At 48.6% G+C, this 25360-nt stretch overlaps 1 protein-coding gene across 1 annotated transcript in view; it reads right to left on the reverse strand.

Annotated features, from left to right (window-relative positions):
- Positions 1-3989: 3989 nt before the first annotated feature.
- Positions 3990-25360, reverse strand: part of DRGX (dorsal root ganglia homeobox) — a 30464-nt gene continuing 9093 nt past the window's right edge. The window contains exons 5-7 of the mRNA XM_011950364.1: positions 24560-24738; positions 24358-24470; positions 3990-4255 (exon numbers count right to left, since the gene is read on the reverse strand). Of these exons, the coding sequence (XP_011805754.1) occupies positions 3990-4255; positions 24358-24470; positions 24560-24738 (558 nt within the window). The remainder of the gene's footprint in view (positions 4256-24357; positions 24471-24559; positions 24739-25360) is intronic.

Below are 25360 nucleotides of genomic sequence, written 5' to 3' on the forward strand. Positions count from 1 at the left end.
CTCAGCCATCCTGAGTTCCATGAGATCACTTGGTATCCTCCTCCTAAAGGCACTTTTTGACATAAACTGGCTTCAGTGCTTCCCAGTACTTGCCACTAGAAGAGCTCTCTCTAAGACATTCCCCCTACCCCAGCCTTCACGCCCACCCCTGCCTCTGGGCACCGCAGATTCCCTTCCAAGCTCAAGTGCCTGGGCACATGCATCCTCCTGAAAATCAACCCTCCTACAGCCCACACAATTTACTCAGGGAAGGGTGTGGCAATCCCAACTCCCTCAACTCCCTCTGTCGGCTCAGGCGCAGCTGAGAGCCATTCCATCGTTTCCTTCTTGAGAAAGTGAGGTTTTCACCTGAAAAAGGTCTTCAAGCCTTTGACATGTGTGAGGCTTGGTGGAACAAGAGCTGGCTTTTATACTGCAGTTCATCCATGCCAGGCACCATGTAGCTATCCATTCATTTAATCTCCAAAGAGCCCCGGGAGGCTGGTGCCATTATTACGTAGGAGATGACTGAAGCACAGAGAGGTTAGGTGACTCACCCAGAGTCACACAGCCGTTAGGGCTAGGATTCTGAACAAGGGAAACATGCGCTTAACCAACTTCAACCAAGCTCTGAATTTGTAAAGGCTTCACTTTTTCTGGTGAAGCCAGAAAATTAGGAAGAAAGAGAGTTTCCATTAAGTGGACTGGTTGAGTCTCAGGCACCTTCTTGGTGTCCTGTCTTGCTATATCCATCAGAGGGGCCCAGAAGCTCTGGTCACCACTGAGTTCAGGGATTGTTGCTGGGCCTGCTCTTAGACAGGCACACACCTGAAGGCCAGGTGCAGATAAAACGGGGGCAGGCTGGCCCCTGCCCCAGCCAGGCCGGACCCAGGGGAGGGAGACATCTGACAGGGTGCTGGGGTGGTTCATCCTCCCCTCCCACAGGCCCACCCAGGACAGAACCCAAAAGACAGTGAGCAAAGGCAAACCATGACTCACCATCTGTGAAACCTGCTGGGACCAACGGGTCCTCATATGCCTCCATGGTGCTCCTGGCCTTGAAGACTGAGCCCGGCTGATCTCATCAAGTCATTTATTAACCACTCTCTGTGTGACAGCCAATGAAGTCGAGCTTTCCCTCTTCCTATCAAAGGCTATCAACTATGTAGCTTCACAGAAGTTGTCCGATCTAACTGTGCCTCGGTTTCCTTAACTGTGAAACGGGAATAGTAGGACTTACATTGTGGGTTTATCATTGGAATTAAATCTGCTAACCTATGTAAAGTTTCCAGGAAATGAGACAGTGGCAGAGTCAAAGGAAGTTCTTTCTACCCAACTGAGAGATCAGGCACTGGGCACCCACCGAGAAATGGAGGAGGAGCCCCCAAGTCCCCCAGGTCCCATGCCAGGGATGCCTGCCCTGACTCCCTGCCATGCCACAGTTGCTCCTCCTCTGGGCAGGCTGTCATCCCCAACAAGGCCAGGCTGCTGCCCCAGTCACAGTCACAACTTCAGTGGTTTCTACCCAAACCTAGAGTGCATTAAGGAATGGACTTCATTGTGCCTCAACTAATAAACGAATAATAATAATTAATTAATCAATCCCTGGGGCCCCAGCTTCCTTCCCATACTGAAGCCCAGCTGCCTTTTACAGTCACGTGATGAACTCCTGCAGACAGGGCAACCTACGGGGGGCTCCAGGAAGAACGACCCTGCAAGACAGTGCTTGTCAATGACTTGGGGAGGACTCTGATCTGCACCGAGGACCCTATCTTGTCCCAGCATCCACTAAAAGGTTCCTGAGCCAAGGCCTCAATGCCCTCCTCCTGGAAGTTTCCAGGTTTCCATTTGCACATTGGCCAAAGTGGAAGATTGAAGAGCGCAGACTCCACCCAGCCCTGTAGCCTCAGGGCTGGGAGGAACAAAGAGAGGACCTGAGCTTTTTCGGTCTTTCTTTTAACTCCTCTAAATTTATTGGGGTATTTAAACAAACAGAAACTACATCATGCATCGTTACTTTTTGCCTTTGTACAACAAAACTAAGTACTCAATATCTCTGCAGAGGTTTGGTGCTCATTTTTTTTTCCTTTCTTTCAGTAACATCAGGCAGACTTTTCGATATGATCCAGTTTTGCACAGTCACTAGAGTGTCGCATCATGAATTATTAAATCAGTGCTTCGTGGTAATACATAATTTCTTATCAATTATTCATGCTAATGTGTGTGTAGTTTACTTAATTGTGTTATTGACGATCAAAAGTAATTTCCTGAAAGTCCTCAAGGACACAAAATTTAATCAGCATAACTACTTTTCAGATGCAATGCTGTTAAGTATTCTTAATTTGCTCAACAGTTCACTTATTTATGTACCTTTCTGGAGGAAATACGAGTTTAATCAAACAATTAGATTGAAGAGTTAGTGTACATAAGGGCTTGAGCTCACATCCTTCAACCAAACATTCGTAATTACAGGGAAACGGAAGCAACTTTGCCGCGTTTTGGCAAATCGTTTCATCTTTATACTCAACAAGCAAAATACAGCAGGAAGAAGGATTTGATTTTTTTTTCTTTAAAGGAGACAGTATGTTTTATCAAATGCTTCATGGTGATCATAGACGAGGCACGATACACTCAGGAGTATTATTTGGGGGTCATGGAGTGGCGGAAGGTAAAAAGGGAACAGGAAATGTGAAAGTAGAACCTTTCGATGATAATAACTGAAACCAAAATAACCATCATGAAGGCAATAACTATCCGCATGGAAACACCATCAGCAAAAGCCACCAAAGACTGCAACCTTTCAGGTGCCGGGCGCCCCTGCCAGAAAGCGGCAGAGCTTATGCTATTGCACGTTCCCCTTGGATCTCCTCCAGGTCACCATCCACACCAGAGAAAACAGCCACACTAGACCAAAACAGAAATCTCTGTGAAATTTGGCCCTTTGGAATTAATGCTCTCCACACCATGAGAAAGCTGTCTTCCCCATGCTCCATTTCTGCACATACGCCGTTCCTGTCTCCTTTCCTACATTTTTTCCCTCAGTAAAAAACACCAGCACTGAAGAGCCCCAGACTCTACATGCCAGGCACCTGGGGAAAGGTAGTTCATCCATATGTGCAATTATTTCAGAGGCGTTCCTGAAGGGCTTCTTCCCTCTCCAAGGGCCCTTAGGCCCCCTGGACCAGAGAGCTGTTTTTCAGTTGCTTCACTTCCCATCAACCCACAGGTCTATTTGGGAGAGAGGAAGGGCTTGCAGGTGAGTGCTTCAGGTACTGGGGCCACACTGGTTCCACACCCACAGTGTCAAGACGGCAGACCCCAGTTCATGGAGCAGATGGTCTGGGTGATTAGCCCAGTACCCCTGGCCAGATGTGCCAGTGAAATCTCGTGGGTCAGAGCCAGCGTGGACATCTGGGACAGGCTGTGTCCTGTTGGCCCCTCCCTACCCTACATCTTCTCACTTTCTAACCAAGCCCACAACCAATATTCTCCAACAAGAGAAAGGGCACTACTGCTTGTCTTGGCCCAGGGGAGCAAGAGCCGCTTGGGATTCCACCGGTTCCCCAGTTATCAAACAATGTAAGGGGGACAGGCCCTTTTCTTATCATGAAACTTCAGCCCATGCCACAGTTCCTGGGGTTGACAAGACCTTCAAAGGCAGCCCAGGGGGGAAATAGGAAGGGTAATGGATGAGGAATCTACCTCCCTCCGAGACTCTGGGCCTGGATGAAAATCCCAGGGAGGCTCCTCACAGAGAGGGCTCTGCTGCCACCAAGTGCCATCGGGATCTGTTGCCAAAGAAACCACCACAATGCAGCCGCGCTGGTGGGACTCCAGAGGGACCCTCCAGGTGCCAAGGGAGCTGTGGGTCTCACTTGCCCGTCCTGGGTCCATGCAGAGGCCCTGGGGCTGCAGGCTTCTCCTTGCTATTTGGAGAGTTTTCTGTAGGGTCTGAGGCTGGGAGAAGCAGGGGTGGGGGGAGGGCACGCCAGACAGGGCACTGTAGACCCTCATACACTCTTCTCTGCCTCGCTCTGTTCCTTGGTGGGAGAGATCTTGTCCTGGCTGCCATCTGGGGGCGCCGGCTTGGCGACAGGGCCGGGGCTGCTGCTGGTGGAAGGCAGGAGATTGGCTGACTGCAGGACGGCTTCTGAGTGCTCACGGGCTTTCATGCGCAGGGCGGCCACGCTGGCCGTGCGGTTACTCTGGCAGCCATAGGTGGGAAGGAAGGAGAGTCCCATGGGGTCTGGGACACAGCAAGAGCAGAGTGGGCCCCCTGGAAAAGGAAAAACAACAGGCTCCCATCACTGTCCACTTTCTGCCTCTCAGGGCTGGGTGACAGGGAATGGTCTGAGTTCTGAAGGACAGAAAGATTGATTCCCTCTGGCGCCAGATACTGAAGGGAGAAGGACAAGTGCTCAGAACCTCAAAGGGACCTAGTTAATCGTTCAAAGGGTTGTCAGAGCATCAGGGACACCCGGTCAGTCCTGGCTCCCTTGCCAAGGAGCTGTGTGGCCTTAGGCCAATATCTTGGCTTCTCTGAGCCTCAGTCTCTACTTCTGTAAAATGGGGTAATACCTACATCGCAGGATTATAAGGAGGATCCCATTAAGTCATTCCACATTCCCAAACTGTGTCAAGCACCCCTAAGAACTCACTGCGGTACTGGGGGATACCTTAAATGGAGGGAAACCCAGCCACACGTGTCAGGTGCCAGGCAAGCTGCTGGCTGCAGGCAGTTCCCGGCTTAACCACGAGATCCTGCTGCATTCCTGTCAAGAATGTTATCGCTTTGTGAAGCTGGATTTTGCAAGTACCACACAAAATTCCACATTGGAATATAAAATGTAGGTGGCAGAGTCTAAAAGAATTCCAAGATTGGAGAAGCTGTACAAAGCTTATAAGGCACATAAGCCCCTTAGAAAGGAATAGTGGCTATTTAAAAATGAAAGCAGTCAGGTGCAGTGGCTCACACCTATAATCCCAACAGTTTGGGAGTCTAAGGTAGGAGGATGGCTTGAGCCCAAGAGTTCAAGACCAGCATGGGCAACATAGTGAGACCCTATCGCTACAAAATAAAAATAAAAAATAAATTAACAAAGCACAGTGGTATGTGCCGATAGTCCTAGCTACTTGGGAGGCTGAGGCAGGAAGATCACTTGAGCCCAGGAGTTCAAGGGTGCAGTGAGCCATGATTGCATCAATGCACTCCAGCCTGGGCAACAGAGCAAGTCCCTGTCTCTAAAAACAATAATAATAAAAAGAAAAAGAAAAGCAAAACATTATTTTTCTTTCATTTTATAAGTATTATTTTTCAAATAGCTACTAAGTTGTCAGGACATACTTAGTGAGCTGCTTGGACCTAACCATTGAATTAACAGAACCGTTAACTGTTATATATTGCTTATGGTCCAGGGGGTGTCGTGAACTGAGGTTTGAGAACTTCAGAGGGAACCAATTTGGAAAGTGCTTAGTGTGGGTTCAAGCCCAGGTCAATCTTTTTCACCCATGTGTTGCCTCTTGGCTGGTGATAATGGAAAACATGGAGAAGATGGAATTTCTGAAGTGGTCCCAGCCAAGGCTGAGGTCTGCAGCAAGGTCAGCACCAAGGTCAGCACCCTTGTGTCCCAGCTCCCTTGCAGTCCTGGACATGTCCACAGGCTGCAAGTGAGCCTTGAGCTGCTGTCCTGCCTTTCTAAGCATGCTCTGGAGTCCTTCCTCGAACCACCAAGGTGCAGTAATCGTGAGACAAATGCCTGTGCTCACTGGAGCCTGGAAGGCCACTCAGGCCCGGCATCCACTTTCAGAGATCAACCCCAGGGGCAGCTGCAGCTGCACCAGCTTTTCCAGCAGCTGGGACATCCCCACCCTCCCTTCCCAAGACAGCCTTCCTAATGCCAAAGCCAGGGTACCTTCTGCTCCCCTCAAGCACATTCACGAATCCTCCTCTTCCTTGCCAAGCCACTGAGAGACAAAGGGAAGCTCACCTTTACCACCCACTGCTCCTCTTATCACATTATGGTCACCCACACTGTAGGCGTGGCTCATCTCCCTCTCCAGGTAAGGAAACTGAGTCTCCAAATTTGCAGTTTATTGTAGAGAAGGGACCAGAACCTCCTGGTGACCTTTCCCTCTCCTGTATCGTAATGGGAAGTTTAAATGCAGCTTCACCTCCTGCCTCAAGTTTGACTGAGGGGCTGATCCAGTAGGCAGCAGATACCAGAATGAGTGTGAGGCAGCACACACGCAAAGTGTGCAAGGGATCTCTAGGACCAGCCCCACTGCCCTGCAGGCCCACTGGCCTCCAGCCTGTCATGCATTTAGTCAAACCCCGGGGCCTGGCTGCTCCACTTCTCCTAGGGGCTCTTACACAGGCATAGCCACACCCTGACACCAGTCACTGAGAGACTCTCAGAGGGAATGACAGCTTTTGCTGGGAACAATGCCTTCTATGAGTCTCAGGCCTTCCTGATGGTTAGAACCCACCCCCAGGGGCCCTTGTCTTCCTCCAAGTCTCCCTGCCCAAGGGCACTCACTGGTGAGGAGCACCTAAGGTGTGAAGACACCAAGTTATTAAGAATGGTGGTCCCCCTTGGAGCGGGTATGCTGTAGATTTATATTTTCCTCTCTATGTCTATTTAGAATTTTTTTTGTTTTTCTACAATGAAAATGAATTTCTTTTAAGTTTAGAAACATAATGTTAATTTTAAATGAATGTTAAAAAGAAGGAAGATCGAAGACAGACCCAGCAGGCACATCTGAGAGCAGAGATTGGTTAGGGCTATAGGCTCTCAAGGACCTGGAAGGGGCCACCATCCTCAGACTTAGCCCTGGGTAGCCGGTCCTGGGTCAGGCCACATGAGAAAGATGGGCTCAATCCATCTCAGGCTGGTATTAACCCAGCCAAGGCCTTGCTTCAGTGTAAGCATCAATGGCGAGTTCAATGTTCTGTAACTCAGTGGGAAATCTAGCCATGTACCAGACGTAGAAGTGACAGAGCCTCCTTCCCCTGGAGCCATAGCTTACAGCCGCTAGGTCACACCTGCAGCGGACCCCAAGAAAGCCACCCGTAACTATACTGCTGGCCCTCAAAACCCAAACTTAGAAGTTAAGAGGAATAAATTAACTCACAGAACCAAGGCTGCAGCAGGGTAAAGAGTCTATGTGTGCCTAGCTCACCCCCTACGCACATACACACACAGCACTGGATTGATGGGAAACTGAGGACCAAGTGAAGCCAAGGACCCTGTAGTTAAAAACCGTTAAGGACTGTACATACCATGGAATATGACTCAAAAGGAAGGAAATTTTGACACTGGCTCCAACAGGGGTCAACCTTGAAGAAATTATGCTAAGTGAAATAAGCCAGTCACTAAAAGAAAACATCCTGCAGGAGTCCTCTTCTGTGAGGTCCCCAGAGTACTCCAATTCCCAGAGACAGAAGTAGAATGACACAGACCTGGGGCGGGGGAGGGGAAGTGGGAAGATGGGGGAAGTGGGAAGTTTGCAAGATGAAGAGTTCAGGAGATTGGCTGTGCATCAACAGGAATGTGCTTAATACAACTGAGTCACACACTTAAAAATGGTTAAGATGGTAAATTTTATGTTATGCGTATTTTACCATAATCAAAAAGAAAATAAGATAGTTTTTTTTGTTTGTTTTTATTTTTTTTAAGTATACTGGCCAGAGGTGAGTTGAGGGCAAAGTGATCCAGGAAGATGAAGTGTGCACAGGGTAGCCAGGTCTGTTTTTACTCCTTCAGTGAGCAAGAATCTCCAAAGCCCCTCCAGCTGCCAAACACTCACCCAGCCACACCCAGTCCCATGTCCATGGGGCTGGCACTCTCAACCGACTGCACTCACTGGGCCTTTGCCTAAGGAAGCTTCGTAGGGTTTTCACACATCCCTCCAGTTCCTGACCATTGGTGGCAGGGGCAGGGAGGAGTGGAATTCCTCAGCAGGCAGCTGCCTCCGATAGGTGCGCACTGACCAACAAGAGTCTTGGGGCCCAGCACAGTGGCTCACACCTGTAAAACCAGCACTTTGGGAGGCCTAGGAGGGTGGATCACCTGTGGTCATGAGTTCGAGACCAGCCTGACCAATATGGTGAAACCCCGTCTCTCCTAATACAAAAATTAGCCGGATGTGGTGGCATGCACTTGTAGTCCCAGCTCCTCCGGAGGCTGAGACAGGAGAATTGCTTGAACCCAGGAGGTGGAGGTTGCGCATGCCACTGCACTCCAGTCTGGGTGAAAGAGTGAGACTCCTTCTCAAAGAAAAAAAAAAAAAAAAAGAGCCTTGGGCACACAGCCCAACACATGCCATCACTCCCTTTCCTCATCTGCACCCTTTCTTCATCTGCACCCCAAGCCTGAACTGCAGCTAAAGCGTCCGTCAAAGGGGGCAGATGCCTGCAGGTGGACACAAAAACACAGTAACAGCCACACCCAGGAATGTGGCAAATGAGCCCTGGCCATCTGAAGGGAAGTCCTTAGAGGCTGCCAAAGGGGCTTCCCCTGAACCTGCCCATACCTGAATGAGAACTGGGAAGATGTGTGGATCCAAGACAGAGGTATGGACAAGATTGAAAGAGGCCACTGTGTAAGAAACAAGATTAAAAGCAAACAGGGGACAAATCTGGTGAGATGGTTAACAAGCAAAAGTATAAAGTCTATAATCTGCATCCAAGGATCCATCTGCACAAAGGAGACATGGCTCAGTGATCAATCATGTATGGTCAATACGACTTCACAGTAACTTCACGGCCATCCCACAGGGTTGTGGGTTGCCTTAACAGAGGCAGAACCTGCAGAAAAAGGGAAGGTAAAGTCCTTCTCTCTTGTGTGATGATCACACCCTGCCTTATGTCTCCCATCAACAGACACTTCTGTCATCACCCTAAAGAGAAAAGCAGTTGAGGGGATAGGAAATACAGTGATCTGGGCACATACACATGTTAACTTAAATTGTCCAACAACCAGCATCTCCCTTGAATTCTATAGCCATTTTTTGCAAAGGAAAAAAATGATTTTGATTTCTCAGTGATCTGACAGTACCAATATGCTGCCTGTACAAAACACTTCATGGACCCTGAACACTTTTGAGGACTTGAAATAACATGATGGAGCTTCATCCTCCATATAGAACACACTGAGACTATGACAAATTATATTAAAGGAGGATATTTAGTTCCCAGGGTGATTCATTAGTAAATAGTTACTGAGTAAAAATCCAGACCCAAAGCTCATGCACTTTAGCCATGAAACATGTGCTCAAGTAGAGGCCGGGCACAGTGGCTTGCACCTGTAATCCCAGCACTTTGGGAGGCTGAGGCGGGTGGATCACTTGAGCCCAGGAGTTTGAGACCAGCCTGGGCAACATAGCAAAACCCTATCTCTACAAAATATACAAAAAAATTAGCCAGGTGTGGTGGCAGATGCCTGTAATCCCAGCACTTTGGAAGGCCAAGGCAGGTGGATCACCTGAGTTCAGAAGTTCAAGCCTGGCCAACATGATGAAACCCGTCTCCACTAAAAATACAAAAATTAGCCAGGCATGATGATGTGCACCTGTAATCCCAGGTGCTCTGGAGGCTAAGGCAGGGGAATTGCTTGAACCCAGGAGGTGGAGGTTGCAGTGAACTGAGATCATGCCACTGTATTCCAGCCCGGACAACAGAACGAGACTCCATCTAAAAAAAAAAAAAAAAAAGCCGGGTGTGGTAGCACACTGCTGTAGTCCCAGCTACTAGGACCTTCACCAAATGCTTAAAGATTCTCCTATGTGCAAAGTGCATTTCTATTTCTAACATAAGTTGTATGATTTCCAAGACTGCCACAAACTAGAAAGAAATGTGGCTACTAGTGGCAAACCCATTGATGGTTAATACTGAGAAAAGAGACAAAATGTTATAAAACAGCCAAAAACCCTCCAAATGCACAGTAAACTGGAGCCGTTTGCACAGAGGCAAGCAGAGCAGAATACCGGGATGGTCCAAAGCCATCGCAGTGGCCACTGTGGGTCTCAAGGTATGATGTTTGACAGGGCTTTGAAAACTGCACCAAGCCTGTGACTGTTAGTCAAGGGGCCACTGAGTTGGTCATGAGAGAAGCTAGACTCTGCCTCTTTATTACATCATAAAGTGACAAACACACTTAGAAAAAGTCTACCCTAAAACCAAGTCATCATTATGGAAACCCTATAAACAAAGCCCAGTGCATCTGTGTAGGGCAGAAGAAGGTGATGAAAAGAAGAAGGTGGTCAGAAGAAGGTGGTCAGAAGAAGGTGGTCGGAAGAAGTCTGACCCCTGACCCCACTGTTAACCAGACACAGGACCCACCTTCATCCACTCAAGCTTCAGCTTCTGCGCCTTAACACATCTACTTTGGTGATAAATCCTATAAAGCAACGGGTACTTAATCCTCAAACAATTATTTCCTCAACCCCATACAAATGAAAGGACAATTCTAAGTCACAATCCACAGCTTATTCCAATTTCTGGTTCAATTCTATGACCAGCTGAAGAACCCAAGTTGTCCCGAGTATCCCCCAGAGGACGCCATGATGGACACGAGACCTGCAACCATACTCATGCACACACACATAACACTACGTACGTGCACGTAGGGTATATGCAGTGACTGCGCTCACCGGCACTGCGTGCCTACCCTGCCTTTGGCACAAGCCGTACGCCTTTTCACAGCTGTATTTGTTCCTCAGTGAAATCTTCCCATCTGGCCAAAAAGTAATTTATACTGCCAAGAGAATTTTGAAGAGTAAGCCAAACAAACTTTCAAAACCCCCTTCTTAATTACTTGATTTCTATACATGGGACTCTAGAAGGGAATAGAAGAGTACTTTTTGTTTTTGTTTTTTTTAATTTGTCAAAAAGCTATCATGTGCTGCTCACTTCAGCAGCACATACACTAAAATTGGAACAATAAAGAGAAGCTAAGCAAATAATATTTTTTAAAGATAAAAATTTAAATAAAAAAGTTTAAGCTAGTATTAATGGGCTAAAAATTGAATTAGCTACTAAGGAAGTCATACTTGTGTGCATATAACAACAACAAAAAACATGAATTAACCAATGGTCCAATAATAGGGAACTAGCTGAATAAGTTATACCCATATAGAACACACTACAACTATGACAAATTATATTAAAGGAGGATATTTAGTACCATGAAAAAGATACTAATGAAATAAGACATTTAAAGAATCGGTAAAGGAGCAGTAAATAAACAATAAGTCATCAGTAAGTCAACATGCATACATTTTGGAATACATATGCATGTGTATAATACATACACATGTGATAGACTGAATGTTGATGATGTCCTCCCACCCCAAAATTCATATGTTGAAATCCTAAACCTCAAGGTTTGGGAGGTGGGGCTTTTGGAAGATGATTAAGTCATGAGTATAGATCTCTCAGGGACTAATGTCCTTACATAAGAGACCCCAGAGGGTCGCCCTGTCTCTTCCTCTTCCACTATACAAGGACACAGCAACAAGACACCATCTATGAATCCAGTGCCCTCACAAGACATTGAGTCTGCCAGCACCTTGATCTTAGACTTCCCAGCCTCCAGAACTGTGAGAAATAAATTTCCATTGTTTATAAGCCCCCGGGTTTATGATATTTAGTTATAGCAGCCCAAACCGACTAAGATGATCCATATCCACATATACTAACACACATATATGCACATACTGTACATATGTATATGTATAGCCACAGACCACATCAATCTAGCATCATGGGTATATGTATGTAAATATAAATTTACTTAGAAATAGAAAAATGTATAAATTTAAATTCTTAATTTAAACTTTTTAATTTGTAAGTTATTAAATATATGTTTATTATATATATATATATATTCATAAGTGACATCTTCAAATGTTCCAATACCAAAATATTCACAGTATCTGGTTCTGGGTGTTGAGGCTATGAATTTTTTTTATTTGTGTTTTATTGTAAGTTTTGCTCTTTCTAAACTGACCAGGTATTACTCTCATAGAAAGAGTAATCTCCTTGGGGTTTGTGATTTCCTGTCTTCTCTCATTCAGAGATGGCGACAGATGTTCTCCTTCAGCACAGAGTCCCCCACAGGTTGCTAAGGGATAAAGACCATGTCTTCACCACCCAGTGAAGACTCCAAGATGACTAATGGCATCCGTCTGCACTCAGGGTATTGACTGCAAACACAGGGCTGAGGGTGCGCCACGAGATTCACCAGCAACCTTCTATTCATCTCCCCTCTCATTTGTGTGGACCAAAGTCAGTGAGTCCCTTCCTGCCCGCCCCCACCCCATGAAACCCCTAAAAGGCCATGACTCCCTCCCTCCCCCTGGCAGACTTGTGCCATCACAAAAGTCTATGCAAGAGCCCTCTGGTCCTTAAATGCAGTCTGAGAACATGCTACTACCTCCTGGACACTAAATTAAAACACACAATTTGATTTCCATTAAGTTACAGCAAATTCTGCTGAATTGATCTAATCGGCCTCCATTCCTATATGACATCATGCTTTAAAGGTTTGGTCTGAATATAAATACTTAATGTAATAAATACAGTCTGAAATATTTGATCTCCTTGGCAGTTTAATTGATCTACTACCAAGACTGACAGGAAAAATTAAGTTAGCTCTGTCTCGTCTCTGCCAATAGCACATTTTCATCATAAAGCTATGTGGACTCCAATGCTGGTGACAAGGAGAACTCTCACACCCCGTTTTCCTGTTGAACATTCAGGTTAGGGTAACAAGAGTTGAACAGAAAATGAATGCATGGGTTTATGAGACATCTAGTGTAAACAGCATAGTTCACTTCTTTTCACTTTATAGTAAAATAAATGAACTGATAAACATTCTGTGAGTCATCACACCATTTCCTTATAGTTCACATGGAGAGTTTAAGTGGGAATATCGGTAGATGTCTACAATATTTACGCGTATTTTTAGCTGCTGTGTTTAAGTGCAGTCACCAATAATCAAACAAAAAACAAGGCCAAATTCACACCTGGACACACTGTGTTCTCCTAATGGAACTCCTGAAGTACTTTCTCCTCCTCTTGTTTTATGACTTATTTCTTGTCTTTTCACCATGAGCCGTGTTTGTTTTTGTACACACCTCACCTCCCAAGCTTGATGTGTGCGCCTCCCCCATCCAATCTCACAGCCCTGATTGCAGAACAAAACTGTCCCATTTTGGTACAAAGTAAACACTCCGTGAATATTTAGTGAAGGGAGAAAAGGAGAGAGAATCTATCTTTCTTGACTGAGTTGGCATATTTTAGTTCTTCAAAGTTGCCATCTCCCGAGTTCTAAGCTTCCTCAATACCCCGTGGAAAGAAAAACTATATTCTTAACAAAGTTACCCAATCTGATTAATGTCAAAATCCCTGGGCTAATTTGGAAGGGGTTTTGGTGGAATCAGCTCTAAATCCCACCCGTCCCTTAATTTCACCTATTACATGTAAGGCCTTTATCTCGACAATTACTTATGCACTCAGCAAATACTCATTGATGGGGGCCAACTCAACTGACCATTCCAACCAGAGCTTTGTGTTCTGACACAGTCTCAGGGCCAGTGCACATGTTCTATTTCTGCCTGGATGTCTCCACAGGGTCAAACAAATAATGACAGTGGCCCCCAGATCCAAGGACCCTCAGCACAGCCAGAACAGCCACAGGGACACATGTTCCTGGCAGTCAGATGCCAATTCACACAACCCTCCCTCCTTTCAGTGGCAGCCAGACCTCGGCATGGGCAGGGTGCTTCTCCTGCTGCCTCTGGCACCAGCCAGAGCCTTCTGCTCAGCTCTGTGCACTCCAGGGCCCCATTGATTAGCAGGAAGGGCAAACCCATCAGCACCCATAGGAAATGGCTTCTGGAAAGTGAGTTGCAGGTTTTCAAGTCAGAAGATGACAGAAGGTGCCTGTCAAAGGAGCAGAATCAATACAGGGTGTAGAGTGCTGGAAGGTGGCACATCCAGGTCCCTGAATTGTTGTGCCTCTGACATTCATGCTATGTGACCTTGGACAGTTCTATCTCTTCTCCAGGCCTCAGGTTTCCCCATTATATTCTGCAGAAGCAGTGGTAACATGCTCGTCAAAGAGATTCCTTACAAATCTTAAGTGCCAGGATTCTCCGCCTGTCTTCCTGACATCAGCTAGGCATGGAGGGGCCAGGGTTGACCCAGTCATTTTCTCCATGAGGAATGACCACTTCTTTCCCTTGAGTACTCTGCTCCCCAAATGCCTGTATCCTCAGAAACGAGCCAGGGGCCCTGGGAGACTGTGTTGTTTTCCTGGAGCCCCATGTGCTTTCCACACACCACGAAGCCCAGTCACCATGCACTGGGTACTGGGAGACCCTCCCATGGGAGAGTAAATGCTTGCAGGAAGCAGAAACCTCTGCCCAGGCGATCCAAACCCAAGCCCTAATCAGATTCCAAGTGACTTTTTGGCCTCAACATCATGACTCTAACAACAAGTACAAGCCCTTAGGTGGATTTGGATGTGCCAGATATGTGAACACCATTAGGTATGGCCATTACAGTCTTTGTTTCACAAGTGAGGAGCCTAGCATCCACCCCAAGGTGACCCAGTGTCAAGAAAGAGGCAGCACTGCCAGGTTCCTTCCCTGTGTTCATGTTTCTGTCTGCCTGGGGTCTCTCACCCACTCACAGCTTAAGCATCTTCTCTGGAAAGACTTCTTCCTGTGAAGAAAGTTCCTCCCTCCTCTGGGCTTCCCCATACCTTGTATGCCCTTGTTTGCTTCTATGAGAGTACATGACTGTCACCTGAACTGGGATTCTTGGTGGACCTGTCTGTTTCTCCAAGCCCACCTCCTCAAACTGCCAGACCCTTTGGGTAGAGACAGTCTAATTCATTGGTCTAATTCATTGCTAAGTGCTCAACCTGTGGTTCAGAGTCTGGCAAAGTGTAGCTACTCAGTGGGTGTTGAATGAAGAACAGGAAAGCCTCGTCTCTGGAGTCCAGCAGGTGGCCAGCAGTGCAGAGCCAGGTGCCAATATCTTTGGAATCTCCTAAGAGAGGACCTTCTCTCAGGCCCAGAGCAGCACAAGATTCTTTCCTTCTTTTCCCAGATTGCATTACATTTTACTCTGCACCAGACTCTGTGCTGGGGCAGAGGTAGGTGGAAGGATCCAGAGGTGCATTGGATGTGACCAGTGCCCTTAAAGTGTAAATAGTCACAACTAGAAGTACGGGTGGCCAAAAACAAACACCCCAACTCATGGCAGGGGCCAGCATAACCTTGATACTTGTGGCAGTTAGTGTCTGCAGTCAGTCTCAATGGACCACACCTCCCAGGACTCACGCCCACGTGCAGTCCCCTCTGCCTGAGTCTGGGCTGGCCCAGCGATTGGCTTTAATAGGATGCAGCAGCAGAGACACTATACCCATTCTGGGTGTGACCCTTAAGAAGGCCTGGCATCTTCTCCTTCATACTCTTGGTACCCAACCACCACTCAACCCCAGCCCAAGCTAACCATAGGAGAGACCATGTGGAGAAAGAGGGAGAGGTTCAGCCTCCCAGCATCTCTGTAAAAGCACCAGACACCTAAGTAATGCCATCTTGTATATACCAGGCCTAGCTGCCATCTGACTGCAACCTCACAAAAGATCCTAAGGAAAAGCAGCCGAAGAACTGCCCAGTTGAGCCCAGCCAGTCCTCAGAATGATGACAGATAACAAAACAGTTGCTATTTTATAATACAAACTTTTGGGGCAACCACAGCTAAGTAAAACCATACCAAAATCTGGAATGGAGATTATAAGAAAAAAAAAAAAACACGTCCATCTCCTCATGATCATAGCTGCAAACACCCTAAAGAAAACATTAGCAAACCAAATTCAGTAATATGTAAAAAGAATAGCATGTCACATCTAATTTGGGTCTATTCCAGGAATGTGCAGTTGTTTTAACATTTACAAAAAAGAATCAATATAATTCATCCTACTAATATATTGAGAAAGAAAAAAATCATACAATCAGCTCAACAGCTACAGAAGAAGTGATGAAATTCAATATTCATTAGTATTAGCAATTTTTAAAAATGATAATCAAGAAAAAATTCTTAGAAAACTAGGACAAGAAGAAAATATATTTAATTGATAAAGAGTATCTTTTTAAAAAAAAAAAAAAGCAGGCAGCAAACACAACTGTCAAACCCTAACAGCTTCCTCATGAGATCAATAAAGCAACAGCAGGTCACACACCACGTATGACATGATTCCATTCACATGAGATGTCCACAGTCGGCAGAGACAGAGGGCAGGGTCAGGGTTGCCCTGGGCTGTGCAAAATGGAGAAAGTGCCAGTGACTGATGATGGATACAGAGTGGTGAAAATGTTCTAAAATTGATTGTTGTGATGGTGAACACTCAAATGGTGAATATACTAAAAGTTATTGAATTGTACACGTTAATGAATGAATCATACAGAATGTGAATTATATCTCAATAAAGCTTTAAAAAAAATAGAATAAGGCCAGATGCCTGTTTTCACCACTTCTGTTCAATACTGTACTAGAGGTTCTAGCCAGCACAGTCCCACAAGAAAAAGAAATTGAAAAGTATAAGCTTGGAAAAGAATAGACAAACACTCTTTATAGACATGCTTGTGTACATACAATATCATAAAGAATCTATGACTAAACCTAATTGCAACAAATCTTGTAAACATAATGCTCAGCCAAAGAACTCAGACACAAAAAAATACATACTGTAGGACTCCATGTATATGTGTGTATATATTTTTGTGTGCTATATATTTACTATATATATAGTACATGTATGTATATGTGAAGTTCAAAAAAGTCAAGACTATAGATTGAGCTCCCCGAGTCCAAAATTTGAAATGCTGTAAATCTAAAGCTTTTGCATGCCAACACGACACCCAAATAAAATGCTCATTGGAGTGTTTCAGATTTAGGATTTTCAGACTTGGGATGCTCAACCACTAAGTAAAATGCAAATATTCCGAAATCCAAAAAAAAAAAAATACAAAATCACAAACACTTCTGGTCCAAGCACTGTGGATAAGGGATACTAACCGGTACAGTGTTTCAGAATGCCTACTTCAGTGGTAAAGTTATATCATCATAAAAGTCAGCAGAGTGGTGTCTTTTGCTAAGAGGAAAAGTGACGTGAGTAAAACAAGGCACATGGAGTTGGGAGTGTGGAGCGCAAGCAAGGTAATCTGGATGCTTGAAACCATTAATGAAGTCCTAGGTGCATGCTTCATGCATTTTTCTAATGAATATCCTATTTTACAATACAACCATTATAAAAAAATTTAAAAAATTTTTTAAAACATCACAATTTTTTAAAAAAGGAAAACATCATTAAAGAAGAAAAGGGGAAAGATGGTTTCAGGGGGCCTCAGAGGAGGAAGAGGTCACTTCTGACTCTTACGTCAGCCTTTGTGGACAAATGCTACAGCCAATACAGCCCTCAGAAGCTGGACATTTCAGCCTGGCCTGGAAGCCCAAGGGCAAAGACCAAAGCAAAGCAAAACATTCTTGACTAATGCAGGGGCCATACCCTTAGGAAGGCCATGACCAGACCTCTGCTAGCACTCCCTTCCCCTGCACATCCTTCCCCTCATCCTCACGTACTCTGTGCAGGACTAGGACTGCCGCTCAATTGCTCGTGTCTAGTGAGTGCCACTGCATGCCTGCACAACACGGGGCACATGACCTACAGCAGCTCCTTCAGTCCTCACAGCGTCCAAGGTCTCTGCGGGGAAGATGGGGCCAGACTCCAGCCTGTCTGTCCCCAGACTCCTCCCAGCCTGGGCCTTACCTGCAACTGGCTGGAACCATGTCACCTCTCCAGAGGGGATGAGGAGGAAGGCAAGAAGGAGTCAGATCTTACTCCATTGTCCTGCTGCTGTTCTCTGGCCTCGGGCTCTGACTCTAGGGAACCACACTGGGGACGAGGGTCCCCATCATGTCCACCTTGCCCAGAAGGCTGACGCCTCCCACCTGAGAAGTTCAGCTATGATGCTGCCACTCGGCAGGCTGCCCTGCCGGGTGCAGGGGGTTTCTGTGACTCCTGCAGCGTGAGCCTGCAGTGAGTTATGAAAGCTTTCCCCTGGCAGCTGTAATTATGTCCCACCTCACACCCAGCTCTGTGAATCACAGGTTAGAGGCAGACCAGCTAAGTGCACTGGGGAGAGCACCTCCTCCACTGTGACTCTCCAGCCCCAGCTGCTCCCACCCGGCCTGTGGCCAGCACTTCCCCGGAACAATCCCAAGCGCCTCCCTGGCCATTAATAACCTCCTCTGCATTAATGAATTGTGAATGCAATCCTGGCCATTAAGACAGCCTAAGAAAATTCTTTGTATTGGGACAGATTTTTTTCTAGACACCCATTATTGTCATGTTAATCCTCTCTGCACAGGAGTAGGGTCCTGCTCTCTTCTTATTTGAGAGTTTCCATAAAATAGAACATGCCCACAGTGAGCCCAGCAAGCCTGCCTGGCCATCCCAGAGGACAAAGCACATCACTGCATGAAGCCCCAGGGAGCCCCAACCACAAAATCCTACAAAGGACATCTCAACAGGGTCAAAAATTGGAGCAACAAGGGTTACAAGGAAAGGGTAAATTTCAGTAGCAATAAAGTTTACAGAAATGGGAGAAGTTTTGGAGAAGAAGATACTTTACTGAGTCCTTTAAAAGTGAATGGGGTCTAGGGACTGCAGCTGGGCATGAGAATGGAGGACTGGTCAGCAATAGTAGCTGGTGTTCAATGATGGTTAGTGATAGTGTTGCCTCCCACATGCTACACACTGTCCTGAAGGCCTCAAATGCTCTAGCTCGTGTTCTCCTCTTTCAGTCTTACGAATTCAGTGCTATCGTGATCAAGATCCCCATTCTGCAGATGAGCGGGCAGAAGTACAGAGTGTTTCGGTGATTTACTCAAGATGTGCATGGCTACAGAATGGGAGAACTACGGTTCACACCAGCAGGCCCTTGCTGGAAGCCACTGTGCTAGTCAGCTGCTTCAGAATTAAAGGAGAAAATACCCGCAAGAGTCTGGTTTCTGATTGCCTAGCTCTGTCTCTGGTGGGCAGCTTCCTGACTCGAGGCAACCAGTTGCCTCACTGCCTGATGGGGTCAGCCCGATGGCCATCCAGGCACCCTCCTGGTAACCCTGCAGGCTGGTCTGCCACACCTGCACCCATGGACGCTCCACCTGGCCAGCCTCACTGGAGCAGCCAGGAATTCCTTCCCAAAAAGGGCTGCCATCTCCCACATCCCACCTCCAACCCTTGCCCGGCTCCCTCTGGCCCAAGCAGCCCTGCTGACCTTGGCAGCCACATCTTTCTCATGCACATGCTGCCCCATAGGCCCCAGAACCAACCCTGCTGGGCCAGCATCGCCAGCTCTCTCAATATGTGGAGGGTCTCTCAATATGTGCAAGACAAGGACTTCACATCCATAGCAACCATGCCCAGAACCAAAAGACCAGGACCACCTGTTCAGAGTCCTCTGATGTGTAACCACACACAATGCTCTCAGCGGTACCCCAATTGCTCACTGGGAGAACAGGTCTTGCCCTGGGGCATTCGGAGCCCTGCATCGACCTCACATTCTAGCTGGGGGCTGGTGCAGCACGGAACAGCCTTCGCGTGGATCCTCAGTCACAGGAGAGCAGCACTCAGAGGGTATCCAGGTCTGGGCCCAAACCTCCGTGGCCTACCCAGAGACATTTGTTGTCTTTGGTCCAGGGCTGTGTGATACCAGTAAGACCACAAAGCCTGGGGAAAGAGACTAGCACTGATTTGGGTCTGGGAGCTGAAAACAACTTTGATTCATTTCTTCTGGGTGAATTGCAAGCTGCTTGGAGAAGTGGTTGGGATGTCTGGGCTAGAAGGGGCCCCAGGGCTCAGCCCACATTGGTTCTGGTCTCTGTGGTCCTGGGCAAGTCCAGCCCCTCCCCCAGTAGACTTATGACTGTCCTCACTTGCTGGGGAGCAGCAAAGGGGATGTCCAAGTCCTCTCATTGTCCCCCAACCAGCGGTGCTCATCCAGAGAAATGAATGAAAAAGTGGTGTCTGATAGTGCCAGGCAGGGAGGGAGGGACACATCGGGAACCCGAGGACAGCAGCCTCCATCCCAAGGGGGTGACCCACCCAAATCAGTGATGTGTGAGCAAGCGACTTCCCCTCCCCAAGCCTTGGTTTCTCATTTATAAAAAGAGCTCAGTCAGGTACCTTCTAGCATGGGCATGCATGCTGTGCTAGTCCCCTAGTTGACTAGCAGCCCCTAGGGAGCAGGATTCAGGCCTGAGAAAAGGAGAACTGGTTCAGCCAACAGTTGTGCCCAGCCACCTCTGGGGATGCAGGAAGATGAGGGAGGTTATGTCATAGCCCAGAGCTCCTCAAACTGAGCTAGGACCTGAAAAATTGGGGTCATTCCTTGCCCAGGCTTACATTGGGCTGTGTGCTTAATTTCTGCAGCTTGGGGAAACCTAAGAGAAGGAGAAGACTGGGCTGCAAAAGCCAGAAAGCTGTGCGGCCCCAAGCCACATGCCACATGTTCCACCCTCACCCTATCTCTGGGCACCCTTCCATGGGCACCCAACACACCAGCCATTCTCCAGAGGGATCTGGTTCTTCTACTGGCCCCTGGAATGCTTTGCCTATGCCATTTCCTACACCCAGAATGCCTTCCCTCTTTCTTCCTGGACACTATCTAGGGATACTCTATCATATTCTCCTTCTGTCTCCAGAAACCACCTTTGAAACACAATGTGTGTGTGTACGTGTGTGTCCCACCTACTGGAGAGGGACCCCGGGGATAACTGAACCCCGGGGGTGTTAGAAGCTGACCGTGCTGCAGGCACACACCTCCCACCCCCATCCAGGGTCCTGGAGCAGAGATCCCCACACACTTCCAAGAGTGAGTCAGTGCTGACCTGCTGACTCCAAGGCAGCCCCAGGGACTGGCAGCTCAGAAGACCTCACTTCCAGAAGTGTCCCACGATGGAGCCAGGCGCTTTTAGAATGCAAAGCTGCCACGACCCACATAAGCAATCCCAGCTTCACCCACTGGTTGTACAACTACAGACCCCCTCTTGCTATAATGCTGACCACACTACTGTGAGAATTGAATGGCAGGTTGCCTGGTAGAGCACAGGAGAAGTTTCCATAATCAGTCACTTGCCTCCCTTTCCAACACGACTTAGCTTGTCGGAGATTTAAAAGCCACTGCTCAGAGAGACCAGGCAGGAGTGGGCCATGGAAGGGAAAGGTGTCAGGATGAGCCCAGGGAGCAGAGCTTTGCTGGGAACAGGAGGCAGGTATGCAGAGAGAACTCAGAAAGCAGAAATGGGACATCCCCTCACAGCCCAGGGGGTGTCACAAAATGGCAGGGCCATGGCAGGTCGAACCAAGGACCTGCCAATTTGGCCCAAAGACTTGGAGGCAACATTTAAAAGATGGAAATTGTTATGGACTGAATGCTTGTGTCCCCCTCAAAATTCATAGGTTGAAATCTTGTGATGGTGTTCAGAAGCTGGGCCTTTGGGAGGACTTCAGCTGTGAGGGCGGAGCCTTCGTGAATGGGACTCGTGCCCTCTTAAGAAGAGTCCTAGAGGACCTTGCTCTCTTTCCACAAGGAGCAGTCAGAAGCCTGCAGCCCCAAAAGAGGGCCCTCACCAGAACCCAACCCTGCTGGCGTCCTGATCACAGACTTCCAGCCTCCAGCACTGTGAGACATAAACTTCTTCTGTGTCTAAGCCACCCAGTTTAGGGCAGTGCGTTATAGCAGCCTGAACCAACTAAGACAGGAATACTTCGAATGTAAATACAAATCTCCAGCTTCTCTGGAAAATGCAGCAATTCTGGCAACACAGAATCCACATTCCCACACAGCCACAATCAGCTGGCAGAGCAACAGCTGCCCCTTGAGTGGGCAAAGGCCCCCCATCCTGCCTCTGCCCAACCTAATCTGAGGGTGCCCCCAGCAAGGCTCCTCGCATAGCTGCTTCTGGTGGTAGCGACATGTGCATTTTACCCAGGCCTCTCTCAGACTGGAAAAATGACAAACAGACCCAGAGGGCCTCCTGTTTCAAGAAAAGGGAGCAAGAGGTCATTTGTAACTGGGGGAAAAAAGACAACACCTGCACATGCTCACTTTGCGCCCACCTGCCTGGCTCTGGAAACACGGTATATCGCCGACCTCAAGGGCCTGCCATGCCCCTGATTAGACATGAAGGGGATCTCACAGGGGTGTGCTGTCTGCCCCTGAAGGGCCCCTACAGTGCACAAAGACACGTCCAAGTTTGATGAGCACACTGTGATTCCTGCCACCTCCACAGGGCCCTGTAGTCCCCAAGGTCTGGCAAGAAAGGCAGCAACACAGGAAAGTCCATCTCCAGCAAGGCAGGCGTGGGGCAGGCTCCGGGGAAGGTGGGGGCATGTCACAGCCCAGCCAGAAGGGCTTAGGGAAGGGGTGGAGGGGAGAGGAGGAGAGTGGACAGATGTTTGTGGCCACGTTCACTCAGGCCAGTTGGTCCAGTTCAGCACCACCCCCTCCTGTCTGCACCAGCCTCTGTCGTGGGTTGGTGCTGAGCTGGGAGCACCCCCAGGGTGTGGGAGCCACAAGCCCAGCTCTGTCTCCCTCTCACACACTGCCCTCAGCCTCCCTACCGTCCTGGCTGCAGTCTAGTCCTCAAGCCCCATTCAGCCACTGCTGGCGTCCAACGGGGACTCAGCTCAGCCTATCAGAGATGCCATGGGAATCACTTCCTATTCATGAGGCCAGAGTAGGGCAAGCAACCCTCATTTGTGAAAGAGAAGATGACTTTCGGGAGCTGACCTGGCCCTTGCCGAAGCAGACAGTGCTGGGTGGACACAGGATTGACTGCTCCTTTGCCAAGCCCCAGCCCCTTGGATGATGCCCGCATCCTACTGGTAATCTTCTGGATTCCCCTTCTAATTGGTTGCCTGCACCCCTCTAGCCCCCGAGCAGCCCACTGTGTCTTGTAAATATGTCCCAAGTTTGCTCTATGGGGTTGGGGAGTGGGGGTGGGTTCTATGTGGCCCCCCGAGCACCTGGACCCTGGAGCTGAAGGAAGTACCAGAAGAAGGTACTGAGCTAAGTCTTGTCCACATCAGCCAACTGAGCCAGGGGATGCACCCAGCTGCCTGGACCACTCAGAAGCAGTCCCAGGCTAAAAGGGCTCCACCTCCTGCAGTGGGAAGTCCAGACTCAGGATCCTGGCATCCAGGGCCATCAAGCTCTGGCCCCCGCTGGGCACCCTCACCCGATCTCTGGGCACTCTCCCATGGGCACCTTCCTTGCCCCTGGAACTCTTTGCAGATGCTGTTCCCTACACCCAGAATCCCTTCCCTCCTTCTTCCTGGACACTGTCTAGGGAGACTCCATCATATTCTCCTTCTGTCTCCAGAAACCGCCTTTGCAACACAGATTGCCACACTGTGTGTGTGTGTGTGTGTGTGTGTGTCCCACCTGCTGGAGAGGGACCCTCCTCGAGAGCAGGGAGACCTCAGGCCTTAGCAGAACATGCAGGGGACACCCTACGGGTGTGTCTCCTACTTCCTATTATCAGAAAAAAAGCCTATAGCCTACCCCTGTGCCCCCACCTCCCAGACCCCCTGTGACAAACGAGCCCCCTAACACTCCCCCAGACCCACGCTGGGACCCAGCTCTGCTCCTGGCCAACACAGCTGCATAGCCTGATCACTGAAGGAATAGGTTTGGGGCCAGTATCTGAGAAACACTGGATGAGCCCATTCCAGTGAGGCTGCTCAGAAATCCCAAGGGCCAACCCCACAGGAACTCCTTTCACTGAGTCTGACAAAATGTCCCTAACAATTTCCATCCTTCAGATGAGACAACAGCCACTGAAAAGAGAGCACATCCTGGAAAACCACAAATCCTAACAGCTCAGACCTCTGGCATCAGGAGACCTAAGGAAAGCAAGTGGGCCGGCTGTACACATGGAGAGAGAGCGGGGAGCAGGGATGATTGCCCCACCCAGGCCCCACCCATGAGCTGCAGGTTGGCACCTAACACTGTTACCAGGGAGCAGGAGAAAGCTGCGAACATGGAAGTCACTGTGGGGCAGTCTCCTCTAGGACCAGCTCTCTGTGGGTGGAATGATGCTTAGGACATTCTCTCCATGCCCAGGCCGCATGTAGGAAGCAATCAAGATAGCACTGGACAGCACCAGTGGCCCTGGCTGTGACTGACAGGAGGCGAGGAAGCTGCACAGGCCCAGGTGCAAGGATGGCCAAGCTGAGACCCAGGCTGGTCACACAACCTCCACCACCCCCACGAGGTCATGCCCACCAGCCCCAAACTCACCTTTGAGGGAGGCCACATGGGACAAGGCCTGGGCGTAGGTGGCCGTGTTCAGGAGAGTCCCCGGCAAGCAGGAGGGGAAGAAAGGCCCTGCAGGACCTACCGTTCGCCCTAGGCTGGCAAAGGAAGGAGATCACATTGAGGTCTCACCCTGTGTCTGCAGTGCTGCCCATGGCCCACCGGGCCTAGAGACCCACAGTCTCACCTCTGCTGGGCCTCCAGCACCTCCTTCTTGCTCCGGGCTTGGTCCCCAGGGGGCGGGGAGTTGATGTTTCTCACTGGAGGAGGTGTCACCTCTGCCATGGGCTCCTTGGCTCCTGGCTCCTGGTCCGAGGCCCCTCTCTCCGTCTTCCTCCATTTGGCTCTTCTGTTCTGGAACCAAACCTGAATCCCCGATGGAAACATGCACCCAGTGAAAATCAGACAGGAGGAGGGAGCCAGAACCCTGGACCCAGTGCTGGCACTCGCAGCTCACCCTGCAGCCTCCTCTCCACACCACGCCCTCTGAACTGCAGTGTCAGGCCCACAGAGGGGTCAGAAGATCCACTGAAGAGGTTAGGACAGACATTTTTTAATGAACGTTAAATAAGAGAAAGTATCCGAATGCCCATAATAAGGGTAAAAGCACTGTCTTGTGGAAATCCTTAATGTTGAGTCACACGCAAGTTCATTTATTTGATGTGAAATGTATTTCCTACTGGAGGTGGAGGATCACCAGCAAAGCGGCTAATGAAACCTGACCCAGGGCTTCCCATTCACAAAGACCCACTAGCTCTTCCTACAGCTGTGGCCTGAGTACCTGGGTGTGTCTGGTCTGGTCTCATATCTATGATATCATCTGGATACACATCATGACATATTCGTGATCAGCAGCCCAGTGTACCCATTAGAAACACTGACTCTGGGTCAGGTGTGGTGGCTCAGGCCGGCAGTCCCAGCAGTTTGGGAGGCCCAGGTGGGTGGATCACTTGAGGTCGGGAGTTTGAGACCAGCCTGGCCAACATGG

The sequence above is a fragment of the Colobus angolensis genome, unplaced genomic scaffold, assembly GCF_000951035.1.
Source record: "Colobus angolensis palliatus isolate OR3802 unplaced genomic scaffold, Cang.pa_1.0 Scaffold306, whole genome shotgun sequence".
Lineage (NCBI taxonomy): Eukaryota > Metazoa > Chordata > Mammalia > Primates > Cercopithecidae > Colobus > Colobus angolensis.